This window comes from Chiloscyllium plagiosum, chromosome 11 (genome assembly GCF_004010195.1).
Source record: "Chiloscyllium plagiosum isolate BGI_BamShark_2017 chromosome 11, ASM401019v2, whole genome shotgun sequence".
Lineage (NCBI taxonomy): Eukaryota > Metazoa > Chordata > Chondrichthyes > Orectolobiformes > Hemiscylliidae > Chiloscyllium > Chiloscyllium plagiosum.
Window position 1 is genome coordinate 19,717,591 of NC_057720.1, and position 13,338 is coordinate 19,730,928.

The window sequence follows — 13,338 nt, forward strand, 5'->3', positions numbered from 1 at the left end:
GCGGTCCTTGAAGAAGGGGGCCATCTGTGTTGTACGTATTTTGAACTGGTCCTCCTGGGAGCAGATGCGGCGGAGACGAAGGAATTGGGAGAATGGGATGGCGTTTTTACAGGGGGCAGGATGGGAGGAGGTGTAGTCCAGGTAGCTGTGGGAGTCGGTTGGTTTGTAGTAGATGTTTTGAAACGCTCCGCAAGTAGGCGGCCCGTCTCCCCAATATATTTGAAACGCTCCGCAAGTAGGCGGCCCGTCTCCCCAATATAAATATCATAAATCAATACTAATGCAACAGTCCTGTTGTTGGGATACAGGAGTTGCTTTTAACTGTGGGCACGTAGGTTGCTAGTTGTTATGTTTGCTCTCTGTCAACTTAAACATGGCAAACTCCCTTTGCTCTTTTTCCTTGCTTTTCCAAAACAGGATGCAGTGTTTAATGGAAGCTGAACTGAAAGTTTGCTGGTATTTCCTCCTATAACAAGGAATTCTTGGATGTTAATAGTGAGTTGGAAGCTCTCCACTGGATCTCTTTAAAAGGAGGGTGGCTTAATCAGAAAAATCATGATGATGAAAGCTCAAAAGAGCAAAAAGACATTGAGTTTTGATGTGCAGCACTTGATGTATTCTTTCCATTACCTGGTCTAAAGTTGTTTGTGAGACTGAGTATTCATCTATCTTCAGCTGCTCTTTGTTGGAGATGAGTAACTGGAAGATTTTGGATAATGATGATGAAGACAGCTGATACTGGATCATGTTGTGATGTCTCTCTATTTGCAAGCTGTCAGGGAAGTTGCTTTTGAAGAATTCTTCAGCTGGATTCAGGTCAGGTGAAGCTCCTGGCTGAGTCCCTTTAATCTTCAAAGTCACTACATAGCCGTCACCAAACCTGATGAACGAGAGATGAATCAGTTTAGAAAGCACTTTCCCACAATATGATATTCATTCAATCAATGAGTGAGATGCAACCCATTAAAGGAAAAGTACTGCTCTAAGAATTCATAAAAAACTAATCTCCCCAACTCAAAATTAATGCAGAGGAATTAGGAAGGATGGAATGACCTTCCTCAATTGTATTTGTCTGGCATTCTTTTGAAATAGGTCAAGTATCCATTAGATTGTGATGGCATTACTTTAACACTATTCACTCTCCTCTAACAATAACTACAAGAATTGGATCTCAAGCACAGACTGATATCTGACAGTTGCCATAAATACAGATTTGAACAACATTAACTGTTTGAATTCACAGGTGGGTTTCCCTCCCTAGGGTTGGAGTTGGAGAGTTTGTCAATGTCCATTTCACAAGCACAAACTGCATGTGATTTTCCACCCATTAAAATAAACTGAAGGAAAATTAGAAACAGTTACACAGAGAGTGGTGGGTATGTGGAATGAACTGGCAGTGGTGGTAGGAGAGTCAGATACAATAGGGTCATTTTAAGTGACTCTTGGCTAGGCACGTGGAAGATAGTAAAATGAAGGGTATGTAGGTTAGTCTAAAGTTAGAGTAGGATGAAAGGTTGGCAAAACATTGAGGGCCGAAGAGCCTGTACTGTACTATGTTCAGTTTCAATGCAAGTTTACCCCAAGAACTTACAGCTTGTTAAAGCCCATCCTTGTAACACAAAGTCTGAGAGGTAGCAGCACAACTGGGAAATGCTGGCAACAACCTTGGACCTACTTGTACTTGAGGTGCTGTATGGTACCCAGGCACTTGAACTGCCCATTCACCATGATGGCCAATCTCGTGCAGAGTGCTTCACATTCTTCCATACTGTAAAGTCAGCAGAAGAAAATGGTTACTTCTGGACCTCCAGTGCAAGGAATTCATTTAAATTTAAAAAGAGATTGCAAAACTGTTCACTCACCTGTGTGAGGTCAACACTACAGCTCTTCCTTCTCGGATAACACTGAGGAGACAATTCCAGAGGAACCGGCGAGATTTTGGATCCATCCCTGTAGTTGGTTCATCCTAAAGAACACATTAAATGCCTTAGAAATATAACTATGCCACAGGTAATGGCTCATAATTCAATCATGATCTGATTAGTGTTACAGGTACCTATCACCTTCTGTATAAAACCTCATCCCACATCTCCTGTAAATTATTCTCTTTCACCTTAAACCTATGCTCCCTGGTATTTGACATTTCCACTCTGGGAAAAAGACTTCAAGAATCCATGCTTCTCATAATTTTATTCTTCTGTTAGGTTACCATCAGCCTCCAATGCTCTTGCACAAACAATCTAAGTTTGTCTGACCTCTCCTTATAGCTAATATGCTCCAATCCACGTAACATCCTGGTAAACCTGTTCTGCACCCAGTCCAAAGCCTCCTCAACCTTCCTGTATTGTGGTGACCAGAACTGTACACAATACTCCAAATGTGGCCTGACTAAAATTTTATACATGACTTGCCAACTCTCATACTCAGCGCTCTGACTGATGAAGGCAAGCATGCCATATGCTTTCTTTACCACCTTCTTCACTTGTGTTGCCACTTTCAGGAAACTTTGGATTTATACCCCAAGATCCCTCTGTACATCAATGCTCCTAAGGGTCATGCCATTTACTGTATACTTTCCTCTTGCATTTGACCTCCCAAAATGCATCACTTCACACATGTGACATTAAACTCCATCTGCCATTTCTCTGCGCAACTTTCTAACAGATTTATATCCTGATCTGCATCCTTTGACAACCTTCCTCATTATCCACAACTCCTCACTTGCAAGCTTATTAGTCAGATGACTGACATTTTCATCCAAATCATTTGAATTACAAACATCAGATGTTTCAGTACTGATACTTGTGGAACACTACTGATCACAGACCTCCAATCACCCCTCCACCCTCTATGACCAAGTCAATTTTATATCCAACTTACCAATTCATTGTGAATCCTATGTGACTTAATCATCTGGACCAACCTACCATGAGGGACCTTGACAAATCTTTAGTAAAGTTCAAGGTCACTTGGGCTTCATCAAATGTTGAGTAAGGACTCAGCCATCAATGTGGTGGCCCAGAATTTTAAAGGATATTGTTGAAATGATTTCTAATTTCCAAATATGTGCAAGATATTGACCAGAATAGAGGTCAAGTATGTAGTTTTCTTTTGAAAACTCAAAGTGAATCTGGTATCATCACTTTATTAGTCAGCATATCCCAGATCACAGCACGACACTGAATAAAAATTCTCTTCCTTTCCCTTTGGGTTCCTTTGCTTATCATCTGACATCAGTGTCCTCTGGTTCTTGCTGGTGGAAGTCAGTTTCTCCTAAATCCCCTCATGTCAGATACTGAACTGGCGTGGTGCGATTCTATTTCTTTGACATAGGCATACTGACATCGTGCAATAATTTGGAATTCCTCCTGAGCATTCAGGCCCAGTGTCATTCATGACGCAGTTCAGAAAAGCTGCTGGGTTGGGAGTCAAAAGGACAAGGCCACTTACCAGCAAGACAACTGGAGGGCAGCCGATGAGGGCGATGGCAGTGGAGAGTTTGCGCTTGTTCCCTCCGCTGTATGTGCCAGCCATCTGATTAGCATACTCTGCAAGATCCAGCTTTTCAATTCCCCAGTTGGCAACCTGCAAGTGGGAATTGACAGAAATTTAGCACCAAAATACCAGTGGTTCTGTCAGCTGCTCACTTCTGGGGAACATCCATTGACTCTCAGACTTGAATATTTTGCAGTGGAAAGAACACATTCTGTTTGTGATCTGGGCAGCTTGATCTTCCCTCAATGTCCAAGGCCCCAAACTCTTCTTCCAGGTGAACTATCTCTACTTCCTTTCAATCTAGTCAAGTACATGCATTGGTCTCCCCTACATAGGGATGAGCAAATGCAGATTGGGTGACCACTTTACAGAATGCCTCCTTTCAGACTGCTCTCATGACCTGGACTTTCTGATTTCACTTTAATTCTCTACATACACTGCCATCTCTGTCCTCAGTTTACTGTCGTAATCAGTGATGCAAGCAGAGGAACGGCACCTCACTCTTCAATTTTATTGCTTTTTAGACTCAACAGAGTTCAACAATTTCAGAGCAGCATATTGGTGCCCATACTATTTGCTTAAGTGGTTCAGTTAGACCATAAGACCATAAGACATAGGAGTGGAAGTAAGGCCATTCAGCCCATCGAGTCCACTCCGCCATTCAATCATGGCTGATGCGCATTTCAGCTCCACTTACCAGCATTCTCCCCGTAGCCCTTAATTCCTCTAGACAACAAGAATCTATCAATCTCGCCTTGAAGACATTTAGCGTCCCGGCTTCCACTGCACTCCGTGGCAATGAATTCCACAGGCCCACCACTCTCTGGCTAAAGAAATGTCTCCGCATTTCTGTTCTGAAATGACCCCCTCTAATTCTAAGGCTGTGTCCACGGGTCCTAGTCTCCTCGTTTAACGGAAACAATTTCCTAGCATCCACCTTTTCCAAGCCATGTATTATTTTGTACGTCTCTATTAAGTCTCCCCTTAATCTTCTAAACTCCAACGAATACAATCCCAGTATCCTCAGCCGTTCCTCATATGTTAACTAACGAACCATCCCTCAAGCGTGTCGGAAATGTCAGGTCCTACATACTTGTCAATGGGTTAAATGGGGCAATTGTCAATTGCCTTCCCCAGAGCAAGGAAAAAAATAAAAAACAAGCATATGGACACAGGCTATCAGTGCACTCTTAGTAAGTTTCAGAATTAAGAAGCTGAGACCCAGGTAGATCATTTTATTAGAAGTCGTGAGGGATCTTACTGACAATGCAAAATTGGAACAGTTGGATTAACAAAGTAACCAGGAGTAACCCTGTAGTACCCACCATTAGTGTGTGCAGGAATCCTAACCACAGAAGGCGGTGATGTCCCAGCACTATTTTGTGCTATTACTGTAATTATATAGGCAGCTGGACCAAAACTGGACATAGTACTCCAAATGGGGCCTAACCAGAGCTTTATAAAGTCTTAGTGGTACATCTCTGCTTTTATATTCCAACCCTCTTGAGATAAGAGACAACATTGCATTCGCTTTCTTAATCACGGGCTCAACCTGCATGTTTACCTTTAGAGAATCCTGGACTAGCACTCCCAGATCCCTTTGTGCTTTGGCTTTATTAATTTTCTCACCATTTAGAAAGTAGTCTATGTTTTTATTCTTTTTGCCAAAGTGCAAGACCTCGCACTTGCTCACGTTACATTCCATCAGCCATTTCCTGGACCACTCTCCCCACCTGTCTAGATCCTTCTGTAGCCTCCCCACTTCCTCAGTACTACCTGCCTGTCCACCTAACTTTGTATCATCGGCAAACTTCGCTAGAATTCCCCCGGTTCCCTCATCCAAATCATTAATATATTATGCGAACAGCTGTGGCCCCAGCACCGAACCCTGCGGGACACCGTTCGTCACCGGCTGCCATTCTGAAAAGGGACCTTTTATCCCAATTCTCTGCCTTCTGTTAGACAGCCAATCCTCAGTCCATCCCAGCAGCTCACCTCGAACACCATGGGCCCTCACCTTGCTCAACAGCCTCTCGTGTGGCACCTTATCAAAGGCCTTTTGAAAGTCTAGATATACCACATCCACTGGGTTTCCCTGGTCTAACCTACTTGTTACCTCTTCAAAAAATTCCAACAGGTTTGTCAGGCATGACCTCCCTTTACTAAATTCATGTTGACTTGTTCTAATCAGACTCTGCTCTTCCAAGAATTTAGAAACCTCATCCTTAATGATGGATTCTAGAATTTTACCAACAACCGAGGTTAAGCTGGTTGGCCTATAATTTTCCATCTTTTGCCTTGATCCTTTCTTGAACAAGGGGGTTACAACGGCCATCTTCCAATCATCCGGGACCTTTCCTGACTCCAGTGACTCTTGAAAGATCTCAACCAATGCCTCTGCTATTTCCTCAGCCACCTCTCTCAGAACTCTAGGGTGTATCCCATCGGGGCCAGGAGATTTATCAATTTTAAGACTTTTTAATTTTTCTAGCACTATCTCTTTCGTAATGGCAACCATACTCAACTCAGCCCCGTGACACCCTTTAATTTTTGGGATATTACTCATGTCTTCCACTGTGAATACTGACGCAAAGTACTTGTTAAGTTCTCCTGCTATTTCCTTATCTCCCATCACTAGGCTTCCTGCATCAGTTTGAAGTGGCCCAATGTCTACTTTTGCCTGTCGTTTGTTTCTTATGTACTGAAAGAAACTTTTACTATTATTTCTAATATTACTGGCTAGCCTTCCTTCATATTTGATCCTCTCCTTTCTTATTACACTCTTTGTTATCCTCTGTTTGCTTTTGTATCCTTCCCAATCTTCTGATTTCCCACTGTTCTTAGCCATTTTATAGGATCTCTCTTTTTCTTTAATACATTTCCTGACTTCCTTTGTCAGCCAAGGTTGTCTAGTCCCTCCCCTGTTAATCTTTCTTTTCTTGGGAATGAACCTCTGTACAGTGTCCTCAATTATACCTATAAACTCCTGCCATTTTTGCTCTACTGTCTTCCCGGTTAGCCTCTGCTTCCAGTCTATTTTAGTCAGTTCCTCTCTCATGCCCTCATAATTACCTTTATTCAACTGTAACACCATTGCATCCGATTTTGCCTTCTCCCTTTCAAACTCCAGACTGAACTCTATCATATTATGGTCGCTACTTCCTAAGGGTTCCCTTACTTTAAGATCTTTTATAGAGTCTGGTTCATTGCAAAGCATTAGGTCCAGAATAGCCTGCTCTCTTGTGGGCTCCATGACAAGCTGTTCCAAAAAGCCATCCTGTGAGCATTCCATGAATTCCCTTTCTTTAGATCCACTAACAACATTATTTACCCTGTCCACCTGCATATTGAAGTCTCCCATGATCAATGTAACCTTGCCTTTCTGACATTCCTTCTCTATTTCCCGGTACATGTTGCGTCCCTGGTCCTGACCACTATTAGGAGGTCTTTACACAACTCCAATTATGTTTTTTTTTGCCTTTGTGGTTCCTCAATTCCACCCACACAGACTCCACATCATCCGACGCTATGTCATTCAATACCATAGATTTAATTTTGTTCTTAACTAACAAGGCAACCCCACCCCCTCTGCCCACCTCTCTGTCTTTTCGATAAGTTGAAAAACCATGGAGGTTTAACTGCCAGTCCTGACCCCCCCTGTTTTTCTGAGTTTTGCTATCAGTCAGGAGCACACCTGCTCACAACCCATCTTTCCCTGTTCCTTTCTGTTTTGCTCTGGATGGTTACATCTTCTGCCATTGAATATGCCCCATTTCTACCCATTCATGAATTTTCCTTTTTTTCTTGTCCGACTCACCTCTTCCTCAATTACATTGCTAACTTTTCCCAGTTCCGACGCAAGGTCACAGATTCAAATGTTAACCAGTTCTCTTTCTCTCTGTACAGATACTGCTTAACCAGCTGAGTATTTCCAGCGTTGGTCTGGCAGCATCTGTAAAGGGAGAAGCAGAGTTAATGTTCTGAGTCCAGTAGCCCTTTGACAGGCTCTTTCTAACAAAAGGTCATTGGATTCAAAACATTAATCCTGCTTCTCTCTCTACAGAGGCCAGCAGACCTGCTGAGTTATTCCAACACTTACTGTGTGTGTTTCAGACTTCCAGCATCCTCAGTTCTTTGTTTTTGTTTTTATTTTCATTTCAGATTTCGATCATCTGCAGTTTTCTACTTTTCAAACATTTAGTTTTAATCTGCTCAAGACAAGTGAGTTTCTATTGTGGTGAAAGTAATTTCACTAAAACAGCTTGGGACCTTTTACCACTTGAATAGTGATGTTGATACGTCAACTCCTTATTTGTTTTGGCAGTGGTGTTACAAGGCCTGAGAGACTGATCTCCACTAACTCTCCAATGCTGAATAAATGGAAAAAGCTATGGAAGTATGTCAAGAACTACAGCTGTAAAACCCTCTTTTATGTGCTTCTCAAAAATGCACACTTAGCAATACATTTTACAAAATGTTTTGCTTGCTGCAGTTACTTTGATACATCCTTTGTTTAAAGGTTATACCAGAAACAAGGTGGTTTAGGAATTAAGGGAACTTGCATAGACTTGGTTCCTTACAATTAATGAGGCATTGAGACTCCAAGTGTGGCCTTACCAATGTTTTGTACATCTGTAGTATGATGTATACTCAATACTCTGATTGGTGAAGGCAAGGGTACCAAATGTCTTCTTCACCACACTGTCTACCTATCACGGCACTTTCAAGGAAGCTGAGGGGTGACCTTATAGAGGTTTATAAAAAATCATGAAGGGTATAGATGAGGTGAATAGCCAAGGTCTCTTCCTCAGGGTTGGGGAGTTCAAACTAGAGGGTAGAGGTTTAAGTTGAGAGGGGAAAAATTTAAAAGGGACCTGACGGACAACTTTTACCACACAGAGGGCGGTGCTTATATGGAATTATCTGTCAGAGGAAGTACAATAACAACATTTAAAAGATAAATGGCAGGTATATGGATAGGAAAGGTTTAGTAGGATGTGGGCCAATTGTAGGCAAATGGGACTAGTACAGTTTAAAAACCTGGTTGGCATGGACAGGTTGGGCCAAAGGGTCTGTTTCCACACTGTATGACTCTATGACTCCTGATTGAGGGAGTGAAAGGGAGAAGGAGACCGTGCAGGCATGAAGTGATGTTGCAAATGATACGTTGAATATTCTGTAACTACAATATATGAAATAATTTCTGCAGCCTTCAAACCTAAAGTAATTTTCAATTTAAGGTTCTAAAGAAGAACTTTGAACATTGTACATTTAGAAAAAATAAAATTCTGCAGATGCTGGAATTCTGTAAAAAACACAAAAACTGTTGGAGAAACTCAACAGGTAAAGCAGGATCTTTGGAGAGAGAAACAATTAATATTTTGAACCTGGTAGGACTGCTTTTCAGAACTGAAAGGGATTGGAAAATGATATTTTTTATAGTTTTGACAGAGGTGGAGAAGGAGCAAGGGGAACAGGTGGCGTGGAGGCTCAATGCTAAAGGTAAAGAGGTTACTGATAGGAGTGAAAGAGAACCAGAGATGTAAAATGGATATACATTTAAGTGTGAAATGGTAAAAATAGGTCCCTAGTGTGAATATAATTAATTTCTGGATAAAATTCCTTGCATTTTAACAGTTTAGAATCAATGCCAGGACTGAAATCTAAGATTTGTTTTGCATTTATTTTGAGCTGTATTTGTTCAGATCACACCATACTCGGTAGCATCGGTAGAGTTGAAAGAATTTTGAAGTTCTTCACAATGACTTTAATGTGAAACTACTGGATTTTGTCAAAATCACTTAAGCAGCATAAAGTACTGCTTTCATTTATTTTGTATTACTTCATTCAAAACTTGATCCAGCACTTCAAATCTCTTCATCGTGTTGTATGTCCCCCGTCCCTGTGACCTCCTGCAGCCCCACAACTGAAAGAAGTATCTGCACTCCTCAAATACTGCCCTCAATTTAATCACTCTCCCACTGGTGGTCTCATCTTCAGCTGCCTAGTCCCTGAACTCTGGAATACCCTCTGTCTAAATGTCTCTGCTTCTTTACCTCTCTCCCGTAACTCTCCTCAAAATGTGCCTCTTTGACTAAGTTTTGGTTATCTGTCTGAACAACTCCCATTCTGGCCCCAGTGTCAGGTTTTGTTAGATATTGTTCCAGCAAAAACATCTTTGTGTGCTTTACTATGGTAAAGACATTCTTTAAAGAAGTTTCCCTCTCTCTGTATAAATGAATGAATACTACAGAGGCAGTCAACTAATTATACTTGTGTCATGTGACAAAGTTCTTGACTATTTCTGTACTCTATATTGTTTCTGCCTGGGAATCTCTTTGGCACAACGTGGAACATTTATCTGAGATCGTTATCCTCGGTACTCAGTATTTGAGGATTTTTGAATTCGATGAAACATTATCGGAAACCCCCTCTTCTCTTGACGTGCTGCTTTCAATCCCAGGTCCGACCTAAATCGCAAAACATACTCATGGGTTGATTTACCTGCTCAATCTCGTCCTCTGGAACACCGCGTAGCCTTGCGTACAATAAAAGGTGTTCACGACCTGTGAGCAAGTCATCGATAGCGTCAAACTGAGGGCAGTATCCCATGTTCTGGTGGACATCGTCAATATGGGTGAGAATGCTGGGAAGATTCAGAAAACAAAGCAACTGAGTTTTAAGACAAAGCTGCATCATCAGCGGTGGGGCATTGTTGCACTTTTAGCAAAGATTCAAAAGAAGAGTGATTTTTCTTGGCTGAAACTTGTCAAGAAATATCAAAATTTACTTTATAATGGTGCCAGTGAGTGTTTGGTTTAGCTAATGCTGCAGTATACCTGTAACCTGCTACTGAAGCTTCACCTGAGGTCGGGTCTATATCACCTGTAAGCATTTTGAAGGTAGTCGTCTTTCCAGCACCATTGACACCCAACAGCCCAAAGCACTAAAGTACAGAAGAAAAATACACGTTTACATTTTGTCATCCTATTTAATGAACCAAGTCAACTGAGAAAGCCAATGAAAATCTTTGGTTGCTAATGTGTATCTTTGAAGAATGAACATACCTCTCCTGGTCGCACACCAACACTGATTCTATCCACAGCTGGCCTGTTTCTCCCTGAGTAGTACTGGAGGAACAAAATTCCACATTAGTTCAATCTGTTAACCTACCTTACAGAAATCCACAATAATAGACCTTCTGGGTTCCACTCACTTTAGTCAGTTCCTTTAATTTCAGAATGTCATGTTTGCCCGTACCCTGAATTCTTTCACGTTCCTTAGCTACATCGTCATCCTCTTCAATGGCAGGTAAATTGCTGAGGATTGTTGGCCTGTAACAAGTAGGAAGAGATTCAGCATTGGTGCTGCTGCAATGGCTGATTAAGTTGTTGATTGGACCCAGATTAATGTCACGTGTGGCAGACAGCTGAAAGATGAGTCACCAGTGTGTAATTGTAAGATGAATCGTGTTGTTTGAAGATTCCATCAATGCTGGATGCATTGGTTATTAAACAAATTGTAAGACAGTATCAACAATTATTCGTTAAACTGAAGACATAAATGTTGACTATATCAACTTTTCAGCAGAATGTTAGCTGTCAAGTTAGGGAAGTAACAGAGCTATTGAAAACAATTACAGTTAAAATTAAATCATGTACTAAGGGACTGATTGTAAAAACAACAGGTGACAACAAACTTTGCATTGTTCCAGAATTGAAACCTATTTATCCAACAGGTTTCGGCCAATGGTACTCCATTAGCTTTCAGATCTAATCCTGCACCATTTTGCACTCATCATAACTCCTACCTTTGCTAACCTGTTGTCTCCTGCTTCTGTACCTCCAATGTAAATATTTTTAGTCATTGTGATTAAATCCTTCCCCCCCCCGTGGCCTATTCTCTCCTTATTTCTATAACCTCCTCCAACCAACAACTGTCCACTTTGTTCAGCTCAAGTCTTTCATGCATCCTTAAGTTTTATCACCCCATCAGTGGTGAATGTGTCTTCAACTCCCTCAGCTCTGGGATTTCTAACCTAATCACAACTGCTGCTCACTTCCCCAAACTCCTGTAAGAGTGTCCTTAAAAATTGCCTCTCCCAATCTTTCCTTCCTCAGCTCAATGCTCATTTTCTTTCTGATTCTGCTGATGAAGGACCTTGGGCGGTTGTCACATGTGCATTTGTAATGCTCAAGGATTACAATTTTCTCCAATGCTTTGGTGCTGGTGCATTACAGTTCACTCAGGGAGTCCAGGGTGCTGTGGCACATTTTTATAAGTGTGCTGTAGCCTGAAGTCACAGATAGCGACAATGAAGGGCTGATCAGGAATCTCTCCCACTTTTACTGCCTCCATTGGCATATGTTGGAAGGACTTGTAAGTCAATAATCTATCTGTCTTGTTGATTAAGACTGCACCTTCCTTTGCCATACATTTCTGGAATAGAACTTGATTTGGACCAAGATTCTGGCCTAGGGCCAAGACTTTACCCATTGTGTCTCAAGACTTCCCCTGCACTGCTTTAAAACCCCCAGAACTAATATCATTCAGTTTCCATAACCTCAAAGAAGCACTTAAAGTACATTCCTGAAAGCCCTAGGACACTCCGACAAATTAAATGTTTGGGTGACCAATCAAAGAAAAGCCACCCCCATAAATAGAAGTGACAGTACCTTCAGCTGGAACAATATGTACAGTTGTGGGAGCACATCATAGGAAAGATATGAACACATTGGTACAAGAGCAGAAGTGATCTACTGGAATGATTCCAGGTTTGAGAAACCTCATTTATGAAGACAGATTGAAGAATTTGGACTGTTGGGCCTGGACAGAAGAAGGCTAAGAAGAGATCTGGTTGAGGTTTTCAAAGTCGTAAGCGGGTTGGGTTGCACAGATGAGCTGTGCCTCCTCATCAAAGAAAGAAAAATGATAGGGCATAGATTTAAAGTGAGGTGCAAACAAAGCAAGATGATGTGAGAAAACCTTTCTCATACAGCCAGTGTTCAGGATATGGCATGTACTGTCCGGCAATGTGATGGAGGTAGGTTCAACTGAGGGCACTGGCTGGCTTTTGTATAGTCATGGTGTGCAGGTATTTGGAGAAAAGGCAGGAGACTTGCACTAGATAATAGAGCTGAACTTGATGATAGAGAAGGTTCAGTCACATTGGGCTGAAGAGTTTCCCTCTGGCCCATAACTCTTTCTGTGATTCTATGAGGAGCAGTTGTCGAGTCACTGGCTAGTTCACTCGGTTTTTTTACTGAGAGGCTCATAGTGAGCATTGATGTGCACCTGTGAGCACACAGCCATCTGCTGAGGGGAGAAGGAAGCTCCCAGGAAGATGGAGTGAAGTCGAGTGCTGAAGGAGAGGTATAAGAAAGGAGGCTGCAAGAGGGGAGTCGGAGGAGAGGGTTGCTTCAAGTGGGGATGAAGAGGGAGGCTGCAAAGGAGAGAAAACAGTTTTATAGAGTCATAGAGTCATAGAGATGTACAGCATGGAAACAGACCCTTCGGTCCAACCAGTCCATGCCGACCAGATATCCCAACCCAATCTAGCCTCACCTACCAGCTCCCAGCCCATATCCCTCCAAACCCTTCCTATTCAAATTCCCATCCAAATGCCTCTTAAATGTTGCAATTGTACCAACTTCCACCACTTCCTCTGGCAGCTCATTCCATACATGTACCACTCTCTGCATGAAAACATTGCCCCTTAGGTCTCTTTTGTATCTTTCCCCTCTCACCCTAAACCTACGCCCTCTAGTTCTGGTCTCCCCGACCCCAGGGAAAAGACTTTGTCTATTTACCCTATCCATGCCCCTCATAATTTTGTAAACCTCT

At 42.0% G+C, this 13,338-nt stretch overlaps 1 protein-coding gene across 1 annotated transcript in view; it reads right to left on the minus strand.

Moving 5' to 3' along the window:
- The window catches only part of abca4b (ATP-binding cassette, sub-family A (ABC1), member 4b), a 150,764-nt gene that overhangs the window by 2,490 nt on the left and 134,936 nt on the right, over positions 1-13,338 (minus strand). Inside the window, exons 42-49 of the mRNA XM_043698840.1 lie at positions 10,712-10,829; positions 10,563-10,625; positions 10,335-10,441; positions 10,000-10,141; positions 3,451-3,585; positions 1,863-1,966; positions 1,676-1,768; positions 631-880 (exon numbers count right to left, since the gene is read on the minus strand). Of these exons, the coding sequence (XP_043554775.1) occupies positions 631-880; positions 1,676-1,768; positions 1,863-1,966; positions 3,451-3,585; positions 10,000-10,141; positions 10,335-10,441; positions 10,563-10,625; positions 10,712-10,829 (1,012 nt within the window). The remainder of the gene's footprint in view (positions 1-630; positions 881-1,675; positions 1,769-1,862; positions 1,967-3,450; positions 3,586-9,999; positions 10,142-10,334; positions 10,442-10,562; positions 10,626-10,711; positions 10,830-13,338) is intronic.